General features: G+C 41.6%; 1 protein-coding gene across 21 annotated transcripts in view; it reads left to right on the plus strand.

The window, feature by feature from the left end:
* The window catches only part of CELF4 (CUGBP Elav-like family member 4), a 583,999-nt gene that overhangs the window by 528,356 nt on the left and 31,844 nt on the right, over positions 1 to 23,799 (plus strand). For 13 of the 21 annotated variants that reach the window (XM_078153279.1, XM_020985716.2, XM_020985717.2 and 10 more), the window contains 4 exons: positions 7,290 to 7,433; positions 11,167 to 11,314; positions 12,648 to 12,797; positions 21,128 to 21,193. In XM_078153279.1, the coding sequence (XP_078009405.1) occupies positions 7,290 to 7,433; positions 11,167 to 11,314; positions 12,648 to 12,797; positions 21,128 to 21,193 (508 nt within the window). The remainder of the gene's footprint in view (positions 1 to 7,289; positions 7,434 to 11,166; positions 11,315 to 12,647; positions 12,798 to 21,127; positions 21,194 to 23,799) is intronic. The other 8 variants (XM_020985719.2, XM_078153281.1, XM_020985724.2 and 5 more) reach the window with 1 other exon arrangement.

The following is a 23,799-nucleotide window of genomic DNA, read 5'->3' on the forward strand; positions in this document are numbered from 1 at the left end:
TAAATCTGTCCATCTGTGAGTTTTACCTGTTGCTCCTAGTTCTGATGGAGGGGCCTTAGAGGATGTCTCCAGCCCAAGTCCAACACCTTATCATCTCCACAAATGAGGAAACTGAGCTTCAGTGAGGTGAAGTAACTTGCCAAAGGTCAATTAGTTAATAAGTACAAGGGTCAGGATTCCTACCCAACTCTGATTCCTGATTCATCTTTCTTCCTGCTACACCATGGCACCAGTTGTCAATAAACAGATAACATGATGACTCTAAGAATTCTCCTCTGCTGATATATAGACACAGACAAATATATAGACATACATAAACGTAGACATAGACAGATACAGACACAGACAGACATAGACATAGACAGATACAGACACAGACATAGACATAGACAGATACAGATACAGACACAGATAGACATAGACAGATACAGACACAGACAGACATAGACATAGATATAGACACAAATACGAAATGATAGGTCTGTTCCAATTCCATCCCATCCCCATAGATATTCATTTTTATGAAAATGCAGGTGAGCTATAACCAGACCTATGATTTCATGAGTATAAGAATTCCCAAAGGAATTTCCTCTACCAATGCAGATCAACACCTTCTCTATAAGTCATTGTCTTATACTTGCCCAAAATAATGAGAGGTTAAGTGCATTATCCACCATCACATAGGATGGGTCAAAGGCAGGACTTGAACCCATATCTTCCTCTAATTAGGAGGCCAGCTAGATATCCATTATGTCACAATGTCTCTTGGATAGGTATATATCAACAATAAATAGAGGGACAGATAGATAGTAGATAAAACACCTTATGTTTACTTCTGAGTTCAAAATTAATATGCATACATATGTGTATGTGTATGTAAAAACTTGACACTTAGGAATAAACCTAAGCTTACTTGTGCTTTGGTATTTGTAAGAGAAACATAAAGATAAGCAGAATCCAGGTGTCTAAATTCCTAGCCTGATGTCCTTTCTACTATATCATAGCTTCTTATCTCCATGCAGGTGAATCAATCAATCAGTCAGCATTTATTAAGTGCTTCCTATGTACCAGGCACTTGTACTAGGCCCTGGGGATATAACAAAGACAAAGAATGATACAGTCTCTCCTCTCATTGAGCCAGAACTTGTTGGTAATAAAGGTGTTGGCCATAAGTCAGCCAAAATAGAGTCCCAAAGGGTATGTCCACATACAGCAGAGTAGCTAGGTAGAGAGGGCAGGGTAATGGTGGGAAGGGGGAGGAAGGGGAGCAGTAAAGGGGTGAGGGGGGCACAGACAGAATCCAGACCAAAGCAACAGATCAAGGAAATCAGAAGACAAGCCAAAAGGAGGGTCCACACGATGTAAAAAGCCCAAAACATTTTGTAATATTCAGCCCATTCATCCTTCCATTCAACAAACATTTATTAAATACCTACCATATGTTGAGCTCTGTGCTAGGTGTTGAGGACACAAAGTTTAGATAAGATCCATTCTCTGCCCTTGTGAAGCTTACAATCCACTAAAGGAAGCTTAGTTAGTTGAAAATCTGGAATAAAGGTTCTTAACCTTTTTTATGCCATGGACCCTTTTGGCAGTCTGGTGAAGCTTATGGACCCCTTCTCAGAATAATGCTTTTAAATGCATAAAATAAGACATAAAGGATTACAAAGGAAACCAATTATGTTGGAATACAGTTATCAAAATATTTTAAAAAGTTCATGGAACCTAGGTTAAGAACCCCTAATTAGAGGCAGTGTGGTATAGGGTATGGGCTCCTGGACTGAGTCAGGAAGAACTGAATTCAAGTCCTACCTCAAACACTTATGACCCTATGCAAGTTACTCAACCTCTTTGGGCCTCAGTTTTTTCCTCTGAGAAAGGAGAAGGGGGAATTGGATTTGATGGCCTCTAAGAGCCTTTCCAGCCCTAATGCTATGATTCTATGAGCTATAGCTTTTAAACTAAGATGTTTGGGGTTCACCCCACTCTCTACAGGTGTCATTTCACTTTCTCATTCTCCTAATGGGAGACCCACAAATAGTACCATAGAGCACCCCTGGCAACGGGGCTTGGGCATGACTCAGAGAATCACAGACTCATAGATTTAAGAGCTCAAAGGGACCTTAGAAGTAATTTAGGCCAACAATGTCATTTCACAGGTTAGGAAACTGATCCTCCTATTGTCCCTCACCCTTTTAATTCCTATCCCTGAAAAGTGAGTTGGCTAAGAGATTTGTTATCCACAAAGTGAGAGAGATACAGGAGGGAAAGAGCCAGTCAGGAAACAACCAAACAGAACAAAACAAAAACAGCTTTTCACATGTTTTCCTAGGGTTCTTTACCTTGAAATTTCTCTTCTCCACCAGCCCCTGTGACCCTAGAATTACCTGGGACTCTTACCTTAGGTCTGTCAAGACAAGTTGGCTTTGTTTACCTGTTGTAAAGAGCTTCACAAAGTACCTAATAAAATGCATAGAAACTGATGGTCCCCTTAGTTCAGAGATCTTGTTCTATCCTTAATGTGCTCTCTCAGTTCCATTGGACTTAAAAAGGAGCCATTTCCACCCATTCCTATTTACTGTCTGAATCCAGTCCCACATTATACATCTCACACTATAGAGCATTATAACGTTATGAAGCATTTTGCTCACAACATCCCTTCAAGGTAGGAAGTACAAGATTCCTTTGCCCAGGTTACAGGTGAGTAAATTGAGGCTATGAGAGATTAAATGGCTTGTTCATAATTACATAGCTAGCCAGTTGTTAGGGCTAAAATGGACCTGTGATCTCGTAACACCCCACTTCTTTCCTTCTCTTCCCACTGAGATTCAGGTCTAGTGTTGCACCCATCATTATGGCCATTATCGGGTAATCTCTTTCAACCAGCCTTGCTCATGACCTTTTTCTGTAAGGGTAAACCAATACTAACCTACCCTCAACAGCTAACATTTATCTCTGGCTTTAAAGTTTGCAAAGTACTTTGCATACATTAACTCATTTGATCCTCACAACAACCCTAAAAGGTAGGTACTATTATTTTCCCCTTTTTACAGATTAAGAAACCAAGGATGACAGAGGTTAAGTGACTTGCCCAGCTATTCAGTGACTGAAGCAGGATTGGAACTCGGGTCTTCCTATCTTTAAGTCTAGTACTCTATCCACTGTGCCTTCCCGTTTCAAAATCCCTACTCCAATACTGGACCTTCCATTGTCCAGTGTCCTACCATAAGGGGTTCTGCTAGCTCTCTCCTTATTAGCAGAGCTGAGATGATGGACAGATGAGTCTAGTGAATGGAATGTCTACACCCTATCCAACACAGACTGCCAGATCTGACAACCACCTAGGTCACCTTTTGACGGCTCATCCTTAACACTTAACATCCCCCACTCTTTGCTAATGCCCTACAATACAGCACTCCAATCAGTGCTATTTACAAGTTACATTTTCATTCCAGGAAAAAGTTTTGCCAGTGCAATCTGTTGTTCTCAGCCCTGTGCCTTGGCTTTTGTAGTTTGAAAAATGGAACTGACCTGAGCAGCTTTGATACCTCTGCTGCTCAGTGATTCTAAGATCCAGTGCCTGGGGCAGGGTCAGAAATGGATATTTACCAACAATTGCCATTGGCAAAAATATTCTGGACCTTGTGCTGGCCCCAAGGAAAGTAATGATACCATCTTATGTTAAAGTTGGAAAGACCTCAGAGGTCATTTCCTTCTTCATTTCCCAGAGGAAGAAACAGAGGCATAGGAAAAAGTGACTTTCCATGTCTCACTATTATGGTCTTACAATGCTAGGAACACGTTAGGCAGGTTCCACCCAAAGTAGAGGTGATGTGGTGGTAGAGGCCCAGCTTTGGAATCAGGAAGACCTGGATGAATTCCTGCTTCTGATACATACTAACCATGTGGCTCTGGACAAACATTGAAACTCTCAAGGATCCCAAGCAACTTTTCAAGATGGTAAAATACAGAGAAATTGACAATAAGCTTTGGTGGATGGAGTTTCCATATAGGGAGCTCCTAATCCTGAAGACATCTCAAGTCTGGACAGAAGAAGAAAAAACAAAACAAAACAGAAACCCTACTCTCAAGATGGTTGTGAAGAAAGTTCTGTGTAAACCTTTCTCTTCAAATTTAAGAGATTACCTTTTTATTGCCGGTAGGGAACAGGAAGAGAAAGAGTTCGATTCATAATAACTCACATTCTGATCATATGTTGCCCACAAATCACTTTCTTCAAAATAATCACTTCACTAGTAAGTGCCAGGGCTAAGATTTGAACCCAGTCTCCTGACTGCAAATCCCATTCTTTTCAGTGCACCAAGAAGGCTCTGCCACTTTTTCAAGAGTTGAAGCTCAGATTTGCTCAGATTTCACAAGGGGCTGGACTTTAGAAAGACTTTATTTCAAGGCCACTGATAGGATAGGAAATTAGTTTTTTGCCACCAAGGCCCCAGGGTTGGGGATAGGGAAAAGAAGAGAGCTCACACCATCCACTCCCATTCATTTTCTTCTTTTTGCAGGGCAAGGGGGAACATGGCCAGGCTAGTGAGGCCCCCAGCTCAACACAATTCATATGACATACTTGCAGTGTACTTGCATATACACACATATATGCGCATACACACACACACACACACAGTCCCACACATACAAACTCTCACACAAATAAAAAGCCACAAACAAGTTCCAAGAGTAGGATTCTCCATAAGGGCTTGGAAGAAGGAAAATCAATCTATGAAAAAGGCCTTGCCCTTTCAGAGCAGAGAGGAGGAAAGGTTGGGCTGAGTAAAATAGGGAGTTAGGGAGGAAGTTCAGTATCAAGAAATTGAAGGGGGAAAAAGAGGAAATGGTGGAGGCATGGCTGAGATAGAGGTAGAGAAGGCAGAAGGTAGGGTAAAGGCAAGACAGAGAAGAGGCATGACAAGGAAGAAGGACTGGGGGAAAGAGAGGGACTGAGTCCAAATGGGACATCCTCTGCCCTGAGACAGTATAGGCTCTGAACAGGAGATCCCAGACCAGTCAGTTCCCTTACAGTAAATAGCAATAGGCTCCACTCACTGGGGTTAATGGTCCCAGAGTATGTCCATGCTATAGACTCATTAGGGCCCATGGCCAGTAATCATTAGCAGGAATTGTGTGCATTAGGTAACTCACTAGTCAAAGAGCCATAATTATGAGCAGAATCTGGGAGGATCAATGACTCTCCCACCTCCAAAATCCATCCACTTACCAAGAAGGAAATCGACTAGAAACTGGGAGGGGTGGCAAGGAAGGGCAAATTATGACATAATTCCCCTAATTTGGAACTTCATATCACAAGAGATCATTCTTTCCCACCTAGGATGGACTCTCCAGCCCACCCTCTAGCAAAAATCTAGGAATCATCACAATTACAATGATCAATGCTCTGTACAGAGAGGCAGCATGTTGTACTGGAAAGAGTGGTGGATTTGTAGTCCAAAAACCTGGGTTCAAATCCTACATCCACTACTTACTAAGCTGGGTGACCTTGCCCAAGTCACTGGTCCTCAGTTTCCCAATCTGCAAAATGAAGGGCTTGATCATTGGTGATTTCCAATGGTCCCTTCCAATTAACTAAAGTCTATGATCCTACCTCAGGTACACGTGTATAGCCTTTTCTACTTTCCCAATCATTTTGTGTCATTTTTCAAATTTGATCCTCATAATTCTCCTGCGAGATGTTAGGAAAATTAAGGTCTGGAGATGTTAAATGACTTAAGCAAGATCATTTAACAAGTCAGTAATGTGTCAAATTATATATAGGCAACTAGGAAGCAAAGTGGACGGAATGTTGGGCCTGGAGTCAGGAAGACTCATCTTCCTAAGTCCAAATTTGGCCTCAGACACTTACTAGCAGTGTGATCCTGGATAAGTCACTTAATTCTGTTTACCTCAGTTTCCTTATCTGTAAAATGAGTTGGAGAAGGAAACAGCTAACCACTCCAGTATGTTTGCCAAGAAAATCCCAAATGTGGTCACGAAGAATCAGACACAATTGAAAAATGACTGTACAACAAAAACAAATTATATGATTACTATGCCATATATACACGTGTTTATATGTAAATTATATACATATATGTATATATATATATATATATACACACACATACATATGGAGAAAGAAGGAGAGAGAGACACACACACAAAGCAAAAACACAAAGAGAAATTCAGTGTACTAAATACAATGTGCTTTGCTATCCAACCCAGGTCTCCTGGTTCCTGGAATAGGACTCTTAGTCCAGCATCTTTCAGGGAGCTTCCTTTTTCTCTGTTGCCCTGGGGCTGAGAGGTTCTGGAGTGATTTGGAAGCAGGCAGAGAGAAAGAAAAAAGAGTGGCCAGTCAGATGACTAAATGCTTAAATTTAGCTCTGAATAGACTGCTTGAACATCCTAGACTCTCATCTCCTTGTTCCTTTTGTGCGGGTCTAGAGAGATCCTGTCATCATTGACATTAATTTTAGCCAGATCATATTATTTTAACGAATGAAGCCACTCCTGGTTGTCCATAACTGGTGGATTTCGTATACTGGGGCTGCAGACTATAGCCCTGAACACCCCTCTTCTCCACACTTCCTCTTATCCCACCAATACTACCATTGTGTTCACAGAAGGCACAATGGTGTGCTTTATCATTTTAACATCAATTTGATATTAACCTGGGTCAATCTGCATAATATAGCGGAAAGAGCACTGGATTTGGAACTAGGAGACTGAGGTTTGAATCCTGCCTCAGACACTTAGTTGTGTGGCTCTGGAAAGTCATTTAAAAGCTCTGGACCTCACTTTACTCATCTGTAAAATGGGATGGCAGCATTAGGTGACCTCTAAGGTCTCTTCTCCCTCTAATGATCTAAGAATCAGGATAACCAAATGTACTATTGGAATCACTCTATAATTAGACTGGGGGGGCAGCTGTTAGGGGAATTCTGATGATATGGTTGATCCACTCTTGTTCAATCTGAACCATTGTTCCGTCTGCCCAGATAATAGGAAAGATATCATAGTTTGACATAAGAGATTTTCTAGGATTCCAGAATCCTAGAGAAAACAAGAATTTCCCCAAGATAACCCATTTCAACACAGTGACCAGAAAAGAAAGGAAAGGAGATGTTCAGAACCAGGAGCATAATTCATGTCAAGAAGGGAGATCTCATGCCTGGGGGATGGAGACAGGGAGGGAGAGAAGAGAGAAGGGAGGGAGGGAGGGAGGGAGGCTCCAGCTGGAATCTGTCTCACAGTCTCTTGTCCTCCACCCACTTCAGGGAGCTTCATCCAGCCTGGTCGTCAAGTTTGCAGACACGGACAAGGAGCGCACAATGAGGCGGATGCAGCAAATGGCGGGCCAGATGGGCATGTTCAACCCCATGGCCATCCAGTTCGGGGCATATGGAGCCTATGCACAGGCAGTAAGTGTAGAAATGGTTCTGGGGCAGGAGAGGTGACAGGTAGGGTGGTGGTGGATAGCAGGAAACAATGTAGAAATAGCAAAGGAGGCCTCCGGGGAGTTACTAGGATCTATCCTGGGCCCCCCATATCTAGTTCTGTTTGGAGAAGAGCTGGAGGGAAGAAGAGAAACATGTGCCCTAACTTCAGAGAGTCCCTGCTGTTACTGGGACTGAAAGAGTTTATGATGGAGGAAGCCCTAGTCTGATGGGAGAGATACAGCTCCTGACCCAGTGAGGCCCCAGTCCAATTTTTTGGGAGGGGGGGAGCAATGAGGAAGTAAGGGGGAAGAAGACTGTCTTTGGAGAGTTCCTGGTTTGGATAGCAAACAAGAAAGCCACTCCTACTCTCCAGGAATCAAATAGGTAAAACAGTGCAAATAACTACAATGCAAACAGAGTAATTAATTGAAGCTCTGAGACACTGCCTAAGGAGGTGATTCAAGTGTTGTGAGGTTAATCAAGGCAAGCTTCTTTAAGGGGGGAGGTTTAATCCACTGATTCAACATAACATTTATTATGTCTACCATGTGCAAAAGCATTATGGTAGCTGCTGGGGATACAAAGAGAAAAAAACAAACAAACAAAAAAAGACAATACCTGACCTGCCTTCAAGGAGTTTATGTTCTTCTAGGAGCATACTTTCTGAAGGGGAAGAACATGGATTGGGGTGGGGAGGGGAGTTGAGAGAATAATTCACACTGGGGAAACCAGCCTTCCAGAAGAGGCAGAAGTGAGAATTACTCCTTTACCCAGAATGGTATGTTAATTAGCTCAGTTGGAAGAATGCATTGGGGAACCTAATGAGAAAGAAAGCTAAAGAACCTGGAGGCTAGGTAGGTATATATATAGATGGTGGGTATCAAGGAAAACTCATGGGCAGAATAGGAGATAATAATAATAATACTCCACATTTGTATAAAATTTTAAGCTACTTTCATGGGCATTACTTCATTTTCTGCTTAAGACGACCTTATGAGGTTGGCAAGGCAGGGATTTTATTATCCCTATTTTATAGATGGGGAAACTGAAGCTCAGAAAGATCCTTAGGATCAAGATTTAGGTTTGGAAGAGACCTCAGAGACCACTGAATCCAACTCTCTTATTTTACAGTTGAGGAAACTGAGGTCCCAAAGGAGATTAAGTGACTTGCTCAAGTCCCATAGCTAGAATGGTGAAGTAGGACTAAAATTCAGGGCAAGAAAGAAAAATCATCAGCCACTCCCAGCAACCCCTTTTTATATCCTCTTCCTTCCTTTATATTAATGCTCCCCCTTATGCACCCAGTACCTCTCCCATCACTGATAAAACTAGGCATATGACAGTCCCTCTTCCCTCCTTCCCCATACTTCCATCCTAGGAAGATTCCTATTTTAATGGGTAACAATGTCTTAACCAAAAGGAATACAGATATAACAATGGAATGTCAGGCCCCACAACAGGCTGTAAAGGAGACATTTCTAGTTTTCTGAGGGCCCTCTTATCATAACAGATGTCTCCTCTGCTAATCAATAATAGATATGAGTCTACTAAAGGGTTACGAGGAAAGATGTCAATCAAATGGGGAAAGATAGTTTTGTTGTGGGTTGCTGTTGTTAATTAGAATAAGACAAGAGGTAAAGGCAGAGTTAATTATTTCATTGTCCTTGTGGCCAGTTTTGCCCAGGGTCTCTGGGTTCTATAACCCTTCAGACATAAAAAATTTTTTCTAACACAATCATGCATCCAGGGAGGCCTTCTGGTAACCTGAGAAGTGCACAAGGCTTAAAGGAAAAAGAGATCTAGGTTCCAGTACCACTTCTGACACTGAGTAGCCTGTACCACTCTGGACAAAACATTTAAACTTCTTAAGCCTCAGTTTCTTTATCTGTGAAATGAGGATAGTACCTTATAATTCCATAGAAATGTAAATAGCTGTTATAATGTCAGCCCTAATTACAACCCAACAAGTCACTGGCAGGGATAGTGAGGAATAGAGCTGAAATTATCCAGGCAGGGAGAAATGGCTGTGCGAGACACACCCCATCTGGTTACTGGATAACTTCAACTTTCCTTTCACTGAGGATATAGGGCCCAAAGGAGCCTTTGAGGCCACCTAGTCCACCCCCTCATTTTACAGATGGGGAAACTGAGGCTCAGAAAGGTCACAGCCAGGGTGACAGTCAGGAAGCAGCAGACAGGGTAGGAGTCCCAATGCTCTCTCTAATGGACTATGCAACTGTGACCTAGAGATCAGAAGTACAGAGCTTCCTGGGATCAAAAATCAAACCCCTGGGTCCTAGACTTGCCAGCTTTCTTTGGTTTCCTCATGGGTTCTACCTTTCTCCTTATCTTTCTCAGCATAGGTAGTTGAATATCCTAAGTGAACATGACTCCATTGTGAGGGACTATGAGGCGACAAAGTACACACAGTTGGAGCATCTCACAAGTACAATCCACATACTCAGTTGGCTAGGCATGGAACCAGGGGGAATCTCACCATAGTACAGGTTTAAAGTAGTAAGCAGTGCCTGCTGGGACAACCTGTTGTCACCATACCCTCCCTTTGGCCTTAACATCTGAAGTCATGATTCTTCGAGTTAATTAATCTCATAGTCAGTCAATAAACATTTATTAAGAACCTATCATGTGCCAGGCACTATGCTAACTAAGCACCTAACTTCTACCTTCTAGTTCTTGGGTGAAACACTGCCTTGGTCACCAGAAGCTGTGAAACCTTGGACAAGTCACTTCCCTTTTCTGAGCCTCAGTTTCTTAATCTGTAAAATAAAGGTGTTGAACTAGACTTCTAAAGTTCCTTCCAGCTTCTATCGTTCTATGATTCTTTGAGACTGACCTTAAGCACTAGTCACTGGAAGTATAAAGTTTCCTTCTTGCTGCTCTCTCTCTCTCTCTCTCTCTCTCTCTCTCTCTCTCTCTCTCTCTCTCTCTCTCTCTCTCTCTCTCTCTCTCTCTCTCTCTTTCTCTCCCCCCCTCACCTGTTAGAAAACCTTCTTGAGCATGTTTCTTTTCCTATATCTAGACTGAAATATACTAAGCATCCCTCTTTCTGTTTACATTGTTCCTACTTATCCTTGTTGATAATCCAATATGCTTATCTCTCTCCTCCAGCCTGCCCTTACTTTACCCAAAGTATCCCCATAGATATTTCTAACAACATTTGACCGAACATTAGTCCACTGCTCTGCCAGCCTGGGACATATCCCTTCTCCCCTGCCCTATCCCCATGTACCTCATCTCATTCCATGTACAAGAATATATATCCACATTTTTTAGGATATCCCCATTTCCTAGAACCATAATTTTTTTAGAACCATAATTTTTAAAACACAAGATGCCCCCAATTTATAATTTAAGAGATAGCTCTGTGCTGTTTCATACCCCCTCCCTAACCTCAACAGTGTAGTTAGAGAGGAATGATTTCCTCTAATTTTACAATCACTTTTGAAAGGATGGCATATATTCTTTCTCAAGCTGTGACCCATAGCATCTCAATTTCTACCATGCCCCACCACCAACCCAGGCATTCGTGGAGAGAGCAAAAACTATGCTTGCCATGAAGTTGTGAGGGCCAGAGAGAAGAACTATGATAGCAGGGATGAGGGGCTATATAAAAGGGAGTCATGATCCCCCAAAGAGGTGGGGGCAGCCCCACCTGGGAGCGCGTGATATTTTTTCCCCGTTCCCTTTGCCCCAGCTGATGCAGCAGCAGGCGGCCATCATGGCATCCGTAGCACAGGGAGGCTACCTGAACCCCATGGCAGCCTTCGCCGCAGCCCAGATGCAGCAGATGGCAGCACTCAACATGAATGGCCTCGCGGCCGCCCCCATGACCCCAACCTCAGGTAAGTTGCTCCATTTTGGAGGTCCCATGGGGAGAGAGGAGCAGCGTCAGAAAAGGCACGAGGGTCTTTCTGCTTATGAGGTGACTAAACATTGGCTTAGGGCAGCTCAATGGAGGGAGGGGGGGAAGTGCTGCTGAGATCATTTTCATAGAATTGACTCCCATATGGGCCAAAGTAAAGACAGGAAGGCTATTTTAAGGAGTAGACCTTGAACTGCGATTAAAAGGAGGTAACAGATTTAGTATTATTATTGCCTCTAATTGTTCAGATAGACAAGTAGATAGATTTCACTATCTCTATCCCCATCATCATCATTGTCATAGCTCTACTATTGTCCTGACTATCCTCATTACAAATACTTAGTTCTCATTGCCATCATTATTGTCATCAGGATCAGTATGAACACATCTCCACCATCATCATTACTGTCAGTTATCACCATGCACATTACCATCATTACCATCTTCATCACTAACATCACTGTCTTTACTATTACTGTCATCCCCATTACTGCTATCACCATCATCATCCTTATCACAATCACTATCAATCACCACTATCAGCATTATCTGATCTGAGTCTGACCTACAGATCATTCCTGTGGGATAAAACAGACCATGATGGGAATGGGGACACCCACAGTTAGTCTCTGTATTGACTTCTCAAAGGCTGTCTACCTGAACATTGAGAACTCCATCTAGTAGAACTGGTTGAGGGAGGTGGGAAAGAACAGCATTCAAAGGGACCCAGACTTGATAACACAGACCAAACAACTGAGAAAATATTCAGTCTATAAATGTGTCCATACTGAGCTCCCAATGCTCTCCCAACTTTGTGCCCCATCATATTGTGATACAGAGGAGAAGACATGCCCCCTTTCTTTGGGGAATTCAGCTTACTCTGGCAGACATGCTTCACATCCACTCACCAAGTAGAAGAAAATACCAGACAGTACATGGCCACACTCTGTGATTCAGACCTTAAGTGTTGTAGGAACTCAGTGAAAGGGAGGTCAGTGGGCTTAGTTACTCAGGAAGAAGACTTCCTGGAGGAAGTGGGACTCAATCTGAACATTGAAGAATGGGTAAGATTTGGATAGGAGTTGGAAGGGCATTTCAGGTGTATGGGGGAAATGGGAGGAGGGAGGAATATCACTAGTGAAAGCTCAGAGATTGGACTAAGCCCGGTGTGTTAAGAGGACAATGAGGAGATCAGACTGAATCTTTCCTTAGAAAGTGGAAGGCCAGTGAGGAAAGGTATTATACAAAGCCTGGGATCCTTCACCTTTGCTGTGCCTGTGTTTCTCTTTTTTCTCCTTCCCACTATTCCCCAGGTGGTAGTACCCCTCCGGGCATCACTGCACCAGCTGTGCCTAGCATCCCATCCCCAATTGGGGTGAACGGATTTACTGGCCTTCCCCCACAAGCTAATGGGCAGCCTGCAGCTGAAGCCGTGTTTGCCAATGGAATCCACCCATACCCAGGTAAGGCAGCTTCCTGACCCTTTATTCCCATAACTTAAACTTCTCTAATCCCCTACCCTGATACCCTATACCTTCCTTCTCAGCCATTGATCTAATAGGGGTAGACATAGCACAAAGAAATGACCCAGACAGGATGTCAGACAGCACACACAGCTGAATTCATGCTCACACTAATACAGGGTTTCTTTATTTACTAAAAGGCCCATGCAGAGGTCCTTCCCTTCAGCCTGGGGGTACCCTAAGTCACTCCAGATCTCCAGGCAGGCCAAGAATGAAAACCTTTCTTCTACTGACCTTACCAAAACACGGTAGGGTTGAAAATAAAGGAATTTAGGAAAATAAATAGGAAAACTACATCAAGAAAAATGTAGATGAGCAAGATAACAAAGGCCTAGAATTGTTAGTTCATTGAATCCTGCCTGCCAGATGTGGCCATTCCTTCTCTATTTACTGTCACCTTTAAGTATCTGTCCTTCATCTCATCATCTCCTTCTTAACCTTTAAGGGAGAAGGGAAGTGGCTTCAACCACACATCTGTCAGATACAGGACACATCATTAGTAGTAAAGGTTTTGACTTGAGATCCTTAGGAAATCCCTGCCATCTCTTTCTAAGGATCTCTTAGAGTATGTCCCACACACATCCTGGTGTGAGGGGTGAGAAAAACCTACCGTTAGACTTACAACTGCAAGAACTACTACCTCAAAGCAGAGGTCCTGTCTGCAACATCCTCCACAAGTAGTCATTCAGTCGGTTTAAAAACCTCCAGCCATGGAGAGCTTCTGACCCAAAACAGTCTTTTCCACTTTGGCCCAATTTGAATTGAATATTAATATTTTTTCCTTATGTTAAGCTGAAATTCTGCCCTTCAGGGCCAAATAGAACAAGTGTAACCTTTATTTCACATAACAGTCCCTTAAATATTTGAAGATCCCTATCACACACACCCCACCACAACCTCATCCTCTCTACTTTATAATAAATAGTTGTTTGGTAAATACTGATTTCATGTGGTTCCTAATCATATTTGTCATCTTTCTTTGGAGTCACTCCAGATTATGAATTTCTCTTTAAAAACATGGCTTCCAGAACTTCTGTCAGAGTGGTCCAACTAGGGCCTGCTGCCTTGGGTCCATCACCTTTCTTGCTCAAGATGCAAGAATTATGATTCTATGAAGTAAGCCTAAGAGATAATGAACTTTGTTTGGCTGTCATGTCACACATTCACATTGAGTTTGCAGTTCACTAACACTTCTAGATCATAGGATTACAAATTTCAAGTTCAAATAAGACAATATTTGTAAAGTGCCTAGCACATTGCCTGGTACACAGTAGGTGTGGCATAAATGCTTATTCCTTCTTTTTTCTTCAAGCTAAAGGCACTATAGAGATACTATAGGTAGAACTAGTACAAACTTCTCAATTTACAGATAAGATTTTTTTTTCACATAAATTGCTTCCTAGCCATGCTATTCCCTTCCTGGACACACTCAACTAATTTTTGCAACCAACTATAAGATTTATATTTATCCCTTTTAAATTCCATCTTTTTAACCTCAGTCAACTCAGATCTTTTTTTAAAATCCCAATCTGCCATCCAACATTTCCTAATCCTTTAAACTTTGCATGAACTGAAAATTTGATAAGCATGCCATCTATTTTTTTTCATCCTAGTCACTGGTAAAAACATCAAGCAAAACACTGCCAAGGGTAGAGCCTTGAGGCACCCTACTAGAGACCTCTTTCAGGCTAACATTAACCAGTGCCACCTAAGTCCTTTCTTTCCGCCAATTCTGATCTCACCTAAATCTGCTATCATTCATTTAGTATCTTTTCACCTTGTCTCTGAAGATATGAGAAATGTCATCAAATCCCATGCTGAAATCAATGAAATTCATAGGAAAATATCATAGACTTAGGTCTCAATCTATGGATCTAAAAGGGAATTTGAAGGTTATCTAAGTCATTCCTCTAACATTATCTAGGAGACTATTAAAAAAAAATAAAAGAAAATTAGTTTGGTGTATATGTTTAGTTCTCACTGAACCCATGACAGTTATAGATGACTAATGCCTTCCTTTCTAAGAGCTCACAAACCACACCTTCAAATAATCCATTTTAGAATCTTATTAGGAATCAAACTAGGGGCAGCTAGGTGGTGCAATGGATAGAGCACTAGGCCTGGAATCAGGAAGATCTGAGTTCAAATCGGGCCTCAGACACTTACTAGTTGTATGACCCTAGATAAGTCACTTAACCCTGTTTGCCTCCGTTTCCTCCTCTGTAAAATGAGGTGGAGGAGGAAATGGTGAGTCACTCCACTATCTTTGCCAAGAAAATCCCAAATGGTTCATGAAGAGTCAGATATGACTCAAACAACTGAACAACAACAAGGAATCAAAGTCAAGTTCACCAGCTTATACTTTAAAGTATTCACCTTCTAGAAAGTCTGGTATCCTAGAAAGAGCACTGGATTAGGAATCAGAAGAAACCTGAGTTCACAAACTGCCTTTAAATCTCCTGATTGTATTCCATAATATCCCATCCCTCCTTCTACATAATCTGTTCTTCTTAAACAAGGTATGGCCTTCAAGTCAGAAGTTTCATCCCACCAAATTACACTGATTCTTAATGAGGAGCATTTGAGAGTCTTAGCAATGGTACCCCTGGCAGCAACATTTGAGAACTTAAATGAGAAAGGAAAAACACACATAACAGGAGAAAAGCAATTTCTTCATACAGTGTGTAAAGGCTAAAAGGGACACAGTGCTTTATGACCCTTTGACAGTTTCCCAGGGTGGCCGTTATTTCTCTTAGAGCTAGTGAACCTTCAGCTCTAGTGGCTTTCACCTCTCAGTCCTTTCCTGAACCCTGAACCCCTAACCAAAGAACTGAACCTCCTGTACCTTTCTGAGTGCTGAACCAACTTGGTTGCTTGTGTTCAGAGTTCTGCCTTTTCATTCCTTCTGTCTTCTCTTTGCTGCTATCCTCCCAGCTGTCCCTGATATCCTACATTTTCTTCTTTCCCTTCTGCTTTTATCTCCACATACTCTAGGCCATGAGTTGTTTTCTAGGGTTTGGTTTATAAAGGAAAAAAGAATATACATATTCATAAATCATATACTAGTACGAGATAATTTAAAATGCCTACAAACTAAATCTACCCAATCTCAGAGCAGGCAGACCTGAATTTCCTAAGTCATCCTATACTAATGTTTTCCTAAGTCCATCCTGGTCACCCTTGATTCCCTCTCAGCTAAGAGTGACCACTGGATCTGCTGCTCACAGCACCTCTGATAAGAATAGTGTCTTTTCTTCAAAATACAAGTAACATTTGAGGATTTCCCCTGCCTCTGGGCTTTCTGGACCAGCAAATAAGACCATTCTTCTATTACCAGGTGTGTTCTCACCCAAACAGGAAGCTTCCTGATGGCATGGGGGACTGAATGTGCTCTCCCCAGAGTACTACACACTCACTTAGCTAACTAGACATATAACTTCAACTGCTTCATCAAAGGACAAAAAAAAAAGTAACATAAGCAGATAAAATCACCTCATAATCAGAATTCAACCTGAAATGCAGATCACCCCCCAGAAATTCACAAGACAACCACATCATTTCCACATGAGCTCAATGATTTTAGAAAAAGCATGGAAAGATTTGCATGAAATAATTAAGAGCAAAATGAGCAGAACCAAAAGAGTATTGTATACAGTAACAGCAATAGTGTTTCAAGAACAACTTTGAGCAAATAAGTTATTTTGTCTCTCCTATACTCTTAGATACACTCCTCTAATGGGTGAAGAGGAGCCATAAGCCATGCCCTTGGGATTCTTTCAGTCTGATGAGTACATAAATGCAAGACTCAGCTAATAAGCAACTGTAGACTAATTGGATATAAATAGAAGACCAGGGACTGAAGGAATGATCATTCTTTCCCAGTGTTAATCAGGAAAATATATCCTGGAGTACAAGATTCTGGTTCATAAGGAGAGAACTCTGAATTGGCAAGCGGGGTCAATGTGTGACTGTTCTCCCCAGTACTGCCAAGTTCTGTTCAGCACCTAGGACAGCTCAGTGGGAACTTCTGCTACCCAGGAGGAAAACTAGAATTCCTTCCTGGCCAATTGCTTCCATACTAGATACAGACTCATTATAGGTAAAACTAGCCAGTGGCTGGAAACATCTCTACTTTCCATCCAGGATCATGGAGAAGAGAGGGCCTGAATGAAAAGGGCTCGTTGACTGGTGGGAGTAGCACAGTATAGAGGAAAGGGATCTAAGGAAAGAAAACAGAGGAAAGGGCTTGAAGTCCCAGGCCTGGTTCTGACAGCAACTATATGACTTTAGGCAAGTCACTTTATCTCTGTGGTTCAGCTTTTCATTTCTAAAAAAAGGGGTTTAATTAGATGAGCTTTAAAGTGCCTTCCAAGTCTAACATTCTGTGAATCTATAAATCTACCTATGATCCTCTCCACTCTGTTTAGAATAATAATATTATGTGAGCAACCTAGTTAACTTTTAAAAAGTGCTTTCACTTTCATTATCTCATTGGGTTCTTACACACAATCCTGAGAAGTAGGTAGATGTCATTGTGTCCATTTCTCAGGTAGAGAAGAAAGATGAGAGCACTTTAGGTAGAGAAAACAGTACGAAAAAATCTTTACGGACTAAATGAGCATGCTCTATGTGGAGAATGGTGTGAATACTAGCCTGTCTAGAGAGAAAAGTCTATACTAAAGGAGAGGGATTGGATAAATAAGAAGGAGCCAGAGTAGGGAAGTGAGGAACAGAAGTCAGATGCAGAAGGAAGGATCAAAGAAGTTCAGAATCTCTCAGGAACACCAAATTTGCATCTGGACTAATTCTACTTCCCATCCCTTCTCCCTACCTCCAAATCTATTCCACTGCCACTTACAAAAAGAGGCAGAGAAATCTGAGGATCTGATTTAAGATGATGAGTATGTTGAATGTTTGGTTCTGATACAAGTCCCAAGAAGCTTTTCTTTCTGTAATTGCCACAGGCAAGGAGCTTTGTAGAGGCACAGGATGACCTTATCTATGTCATCCACATATGCATATACAAAAATGCATGCAGACATATAGTCATCTACCTCTCAGCTCACTTACTCAAAATCCCAGTCCCAGATATATTTGGATGGCTTCTTTTCCTTTTCTGCCCTGGCAGACTACCCCTTTCATATCTCCTCCATCCAGAATGGCATATCAATTTCCCCACCCCCTTTTGACATCTGTGAGCTGCTTCATTACAATTTGGAAATGTTCCTTTCCTACATTCGTAACAATCTGCCATGTTCTATAAACTATTCCCTGTTAGAGTAGGAGGGTAAAGGGAAAGAAAGAGAGAAGGAAGAAATGGGGCGGGGGGGAGGGCCCAGGAGTAGGGTGGGGGTAAGTAATCCAGCAAAAAGAATTGGCCATCTTTAAATGTGACATTTAGAGACACCAAAATAAATGAGATCCTTCACATTCTCCAAGCCTCAGACATTTTTCTTTAATGGATTATTAAATATATAGTATATAAGCATTTGGAAAAGAAGGCAGTACATGTATAATCTATATCAAATTGCTTACAGTCAGGAAAGGGGAAGTAAAGGAGGAAGGGAGAAAATTTGGAATCCAAAATTTTTTAAAATGGAAGTTAAAAATTGTTTTTATATATAATTAAAAAATAGAATACATAAATTTTCAAAAAAAATTTTAAAAAGAAAAGAAAGCAGTGATTACTAGAAACCAACATAGGTTCATTTAGGAACAAGACCTGACAAACTCATCCAATTTCCTTTCTTGATAATAATGCTCAATTGATCAATCAGGGAACCTCACAGACATAGTGTATATTGATTCAGTACATAACTTGACAAAGCCATATTTTGTGATTCCATGGAGAGATATGAGCAGAATTCATAGTTGGTTTGAATTTTGTAAATTAATATAACAATGTCAATCTGGAAAGAAATATCTTATGGCTCTGTCCCAGCATCTTTGTTCCTATAGTATTCAACATTTTAAACAATTACTTGGATGAAGGCATAGAATTAAATATGTAGGTGACCCAAATTTGGGAAAAATAACTAATTTGATAGATGAAATTTTTTAAACTCCCTAAAATTTAAAAAAGCTAGAAAGGTATACTAAAAGAAACAAAATTAAGCCTAAATGTGAAGTCCTACACTGAGGTTTGAAACATTAATTGGAAAACTGTTTTTAACAGAGACTTGTGCTTTCACAAAATCCTTTTTTTCTGCTCTACTTTGTATGTGGAAATGTTCTTTTTTGGAGTGTTTGTTAAATTTAGAACAAAAAAAGGAAAGAAAGAAAATTAATTGCAAAAGAACAGGATGAGAAAATCTAAGTAATTGGAAGGGGGAGTGGGGAGAGAAACAAGGACAGTTAGCTGACTACAAGGCAGCTGCTGGTGGCACAAAGGGGTCTGGCGAGAAGAAGACCTGAGTTCAAATCTGAACCTGGACACTTACAAGCTGTATGACCTTGGGCAAATCACTTAATCTCTGCCTCATTTTCTTCATCTGTAAAATTGGATAATAATAACTTATCTCCCAGGGTTATCACGAGGATAAAATGAGATAATTGTTTGTAAAGTACTTAGTAGAATGTCCAACACATAGTAGGTGCTTAATAGATATTTGAATATGTATGACATCATACTATAATACGCATTACAATATAACATAGAATCAATATATGTACATACATACATACATACACACATACACATGCCAAAAGTGTCTGCCTCATAAGACTATCAGATGAGTATCAGATGAGAGAGTGTATATGAAAGTACTTTTCAAATTGTAAAATCATATACAAATGTGAATACTATCTAAATTACTGAAAAGCTAATGTGATCTTAGATTGATTTAATGAAGTATGGTCCATAAGTATGGACCTGACCTTGCCCCAATGGTAGTATTGCACCTAATTCCAGGCAGCACATTTTAAGGGCATTTGACCAGTGCAACAAATCCAGAAGAGGGCAAATGAGGTCATTGAGGTGATTAAAGCACTCCTACAACACACATTTGTATAGCACTTCAGAAACTGCAAAAGTGTTGTATGTATTATTACATTTGATCCTCATGAAAACCCTTTGAGGTAGTCAGAGGAATCATAGGAGAGAGGGAAAAGCATTGACCTTAGAGAGAGAACATGGCTTCCAATCCCACCTGTGATATGTGACTTTGGTAAAGTTATTGAACCTCCCTCAGCCTGTTGCCTTATCCATAAAAGGGGAGGGGGACCTGATTGGCCCCTTCCAGCTCTAGATCTATGATCCTATTATTATCCCCCTTTGACAGATTAGGAACTTGAGAGAAAGTTTTATTCACAGCAATAATAACAACACATTTATGTAGCACATTAAGGCTTACAAAGAAAGTATTTTACATATATTACTTCATCTGATTCTTACAACCCTATGAGATAGGTGCTATTATCATTCATATTTTTCAAATGGGGAAACTGAGGCTGACCTAGGTTATATGATTTGCAGTTAGTAAACATCAGAAGCAGAATTTGAACCCAGGTTTTCTTTACTACAAGTCCAGCACTTCATCTGGTTTGCCACATTGCCTGAACTGTATGACCATAGATAAATCATTTAACCACTGGGAGCCTCAGTTTCCTCATCTGTAAAATGGAAATAATAATAATGGTTAAAGCCTATCTCATAGAGCAGTTGTGAGGCTCAAATGAGAAAATGTAGTCAAGTAGTTTGCAAACTTTAAGAAGCTATACATAAAATTCTACCCTAATTCCTGTCTTCTCCACACTAAACATCCACAGTTCCTACGGTAGATCCTCATACGATATAATTTTCAGACCTCTCACCCTACTACTTTAACTTCTCTGGATAGCCTTGTTTATTTTTCTCTCCAATCCTGTCTAGTCTATGGCCAGACCTCGTATGACCTGCTCATTGCTTGGGTGTCATTAGATCATTTCTTGCTGAAGGGACAGTCTAGAGGCCAGGACTGGCAAGAGGGAGATAGAGATAGTGACTGCCAAACACACAGGTCTGGTCCCTGCCCCCAAGGGGTCCAGACAAATGCATGGAAATATAATATCACTATCAAAGATGGGGTCATGGAAGCCATCAGCTAATTTCAGTTCAAACTGGGGAAACTCTCTAGAAGAAGGGAAAAAAGTGTTTAAAAAAAGCTTCAGAAACAGTATGGAATCTGGGGAACCTAGGAAAGAGGCAGGGAGAATGCGGGAGGATTCAGGGGCTACATGGAGGTTTCAGGGACCTACTGACCTCTCTTCTCCTTTTTTTCTGTCTCCTCCAGCACAGAGCCCCACGGCGGCCGACCCCCTGCAGCAGGCCTACGCAGGAGTGCAGCAGTATGCAGGTCGTTAGTATTGACGCTTTCTCCCAATAACACTTTCCATAAATCCCTCTTTCTATTCCCTGATCTTTCCCTTGTCATGTTCCTATCACTCTTAAGTATAAAGATCACCCCAGCAGCACTGCAGTGCTTCAAGTTGTGAGAGGAGGCATGAGGATGGCCGAGAGTATTTCCAGGATGAGATTTGGAGAAGAGAGGCTCTGTTTAGAGACAAGGGATTGAAACTCTACTCCCTCTTCCCCAGAAGTGACCAACTCTGAACTCTGGCTTGGATTAGGGAATGCCACTCAGTCCAACAGAGTAACTCAATCTCACTACATACCCAGCCTGAGAGACATTAAGAAAAGAGGCGGATACAATTCATCCCCTTGGGGAGTTTATAGCATAGTTGGGGAAATAAAACACACATATCAAATATAGAACAACACAGGAGAGTGTCTGGTCAGGTGAAAAATTGTGGGATTGTGAGATTCAGTTCCAAAGTGCTGAGAAAGAATGTTAGAAAAAGATGAGATCAGTGTGAGTGGCAACATTCACAGAAGGCTTCATGGAAGAGGTGGGACTGAAAACTAGAGACTTCAGGATGGACAGTATTTGGACATGAACGTGTAGAAAGAGGGAGGAAGGAAAAGGAAGGGAAGGGAAGGGAACTGGAGGGGAGGGGAAGGGAGAAAAGGAGAAATAAAGAAAGAAAAAGGAAGGAAGAAAGGAAGGAAGGATGTAGAGTATATGCTGGGGACTGTAGAAGAGACAACAGATGATGCAAGGAGTTTACAGTATAGTTGTGGAAGACTAGACTCACACATGTAACAATTAGGAAACAATAGAGAAGAGTATGTGGTTCGAACTTAGTGTTGTAGGAGGCCAGAGTGAATGCAAGTAAGGGAAAGAACACTCTTGGAGCCCTTCTCATTTCCTCCCAACAGAACTTGCTGCACCCCCCACCCCCCCACCCCCTGCCCAGAGTCCAGGCTGTGCCTAGCTGCCCCAGGGTGATGGGGAATAGAACCAAATGAAGAAACATGGAGAAACAAAGCCTGACTTCACCAATTCCTCCATACTTGTCCTTCACTCCCTTGGGCAGGGACCACTTCCAGCCCATTTCTCCCTTTAAGCTGGGCACAGTCAATTCTGGATTATGTTCACTAGCAGACTGGAACAGCAGCACAAATAATCCAAAATAGTAGATGATCCAAAACACTAAAAAAATGCAGCAACTATCAGGTGCTCCAAAACAGTGGCTAATGCAAAAGAATGGATAAGTTCAAACAGATTCTTCTCCAAAAGTCCTTATTTATTGGTTCTGGAATTTTTTTAAAGTAATCAAAGATTTTTCTTCCTAATTCCATCTGGTTCAAGCTAACAAAACACACACAACACACACATACATGCCCATGCACATGCATGTGCACACACAGAATTTGCTTTCTGGGAGCTCACACTGACGAACAGACAGGTTCTTGGGGGGGCAAGATGTGATTAGTCACAGAGAAGGTAAAAAACAGTATTGATATTTGAGTTATCTAGATTGGGGGAATGAGTAACTCATTAAGCCCCCGTGCAGCTAACAACTCATAGGGATATCGTCCTTTAAGTGAATGGAAAAAGCATTTGTTAAGCACTCACTACATGACCATGATGAACACTATTAAGTGTTGGGGTTACAAGTATTAGCAAGCAAGAGTCTACTTTCCTATGAGACATACAACACTCCTAAAGAAGTGGTGACCAGAGAGCCAGAACAGTGGCAGGGCTGATTTGATTCTGCTTGGGGATTTAGCACTGGAGGGGGTGAGGGAAGAGGAGAAAGGGCACCCAGGAAGTTGCTGAGGGTGCAGAGATGACAGAAGGAGTGAAGGGAAGCATGCTTGAGACTTCTTGGAGAGGCAGTCACTGCTCAGACCAGCAGGGGCCCCACAGTGTAAGCTTTCCTAATACTACACTCACTGCATTAGTGCTCACAATAAACCCTAGACAGAGAAATAGTAGGTAAACACCTGCAATGTGTGATATGCGTGACATCAGGAGTCCTGGTATGCAAAGTATCTCCTCCAGAGGCCTACCATCTCCTCCCCCACTCCCATTATAGTTTCTGTCCCCTCCAGGGCCTACTTTTTAAGTGAAACCTGCAGGGAATGCATATTCAATATCTAGAAGTTTTCAGGTACTTTTCTGCCGAATAGGGTTAGGGTGGTGATGATATAGAGAGAACTAAGGAAGAAGAAGGCACAGGAGCAAGGGAGCAAAACAAACTTTGTTGATTTGACTAGCCCTGTTAATGCCAGTGATGCTTGCTAAATTGTTCCCTTTCTCTTACCTCAGCTAACTTAACATGAAGATGGAAACAGAGACAGAGGAAGTCAGAAAAAAAAAAAGATCTAAGAAAAATTACACAAGAGAGGATAAGGGAGATAGAAAAGTCAGAGGAAGAGGAAGGGCAGGAGACAGAAGAGGAAGGGAGAGAGGGAGGAGAAGAGGAGGAAGAGAGAGTTCAAGAGGAAGAGGACGGAGAGAGATATGACATAGAGAAAAAATGAGAGAAGGGGAGATAGGAAGAGATTGAGGAGGGAAAAGAGGTAGCAAGAGATAGAAGGACAGAATGAACAAAAGAA

Source organism: Phascolarctos cinereus, unplaced genomic scaffold (assembly GCF_003287225.1).
Source record: "Phascolarctos cinereus isolate Bilbo 61053 unplaced genomic scaffold, phaCin_HiC Scaffold_4;HRSCAF=312, whole genome shotgun sequence".
NCBI lineage: Eukaryota > Metazoa > Chordata > Mammalia > Diprotodontia > Phascolarctidae > Phascolarctos > Phascolarctos cinereus.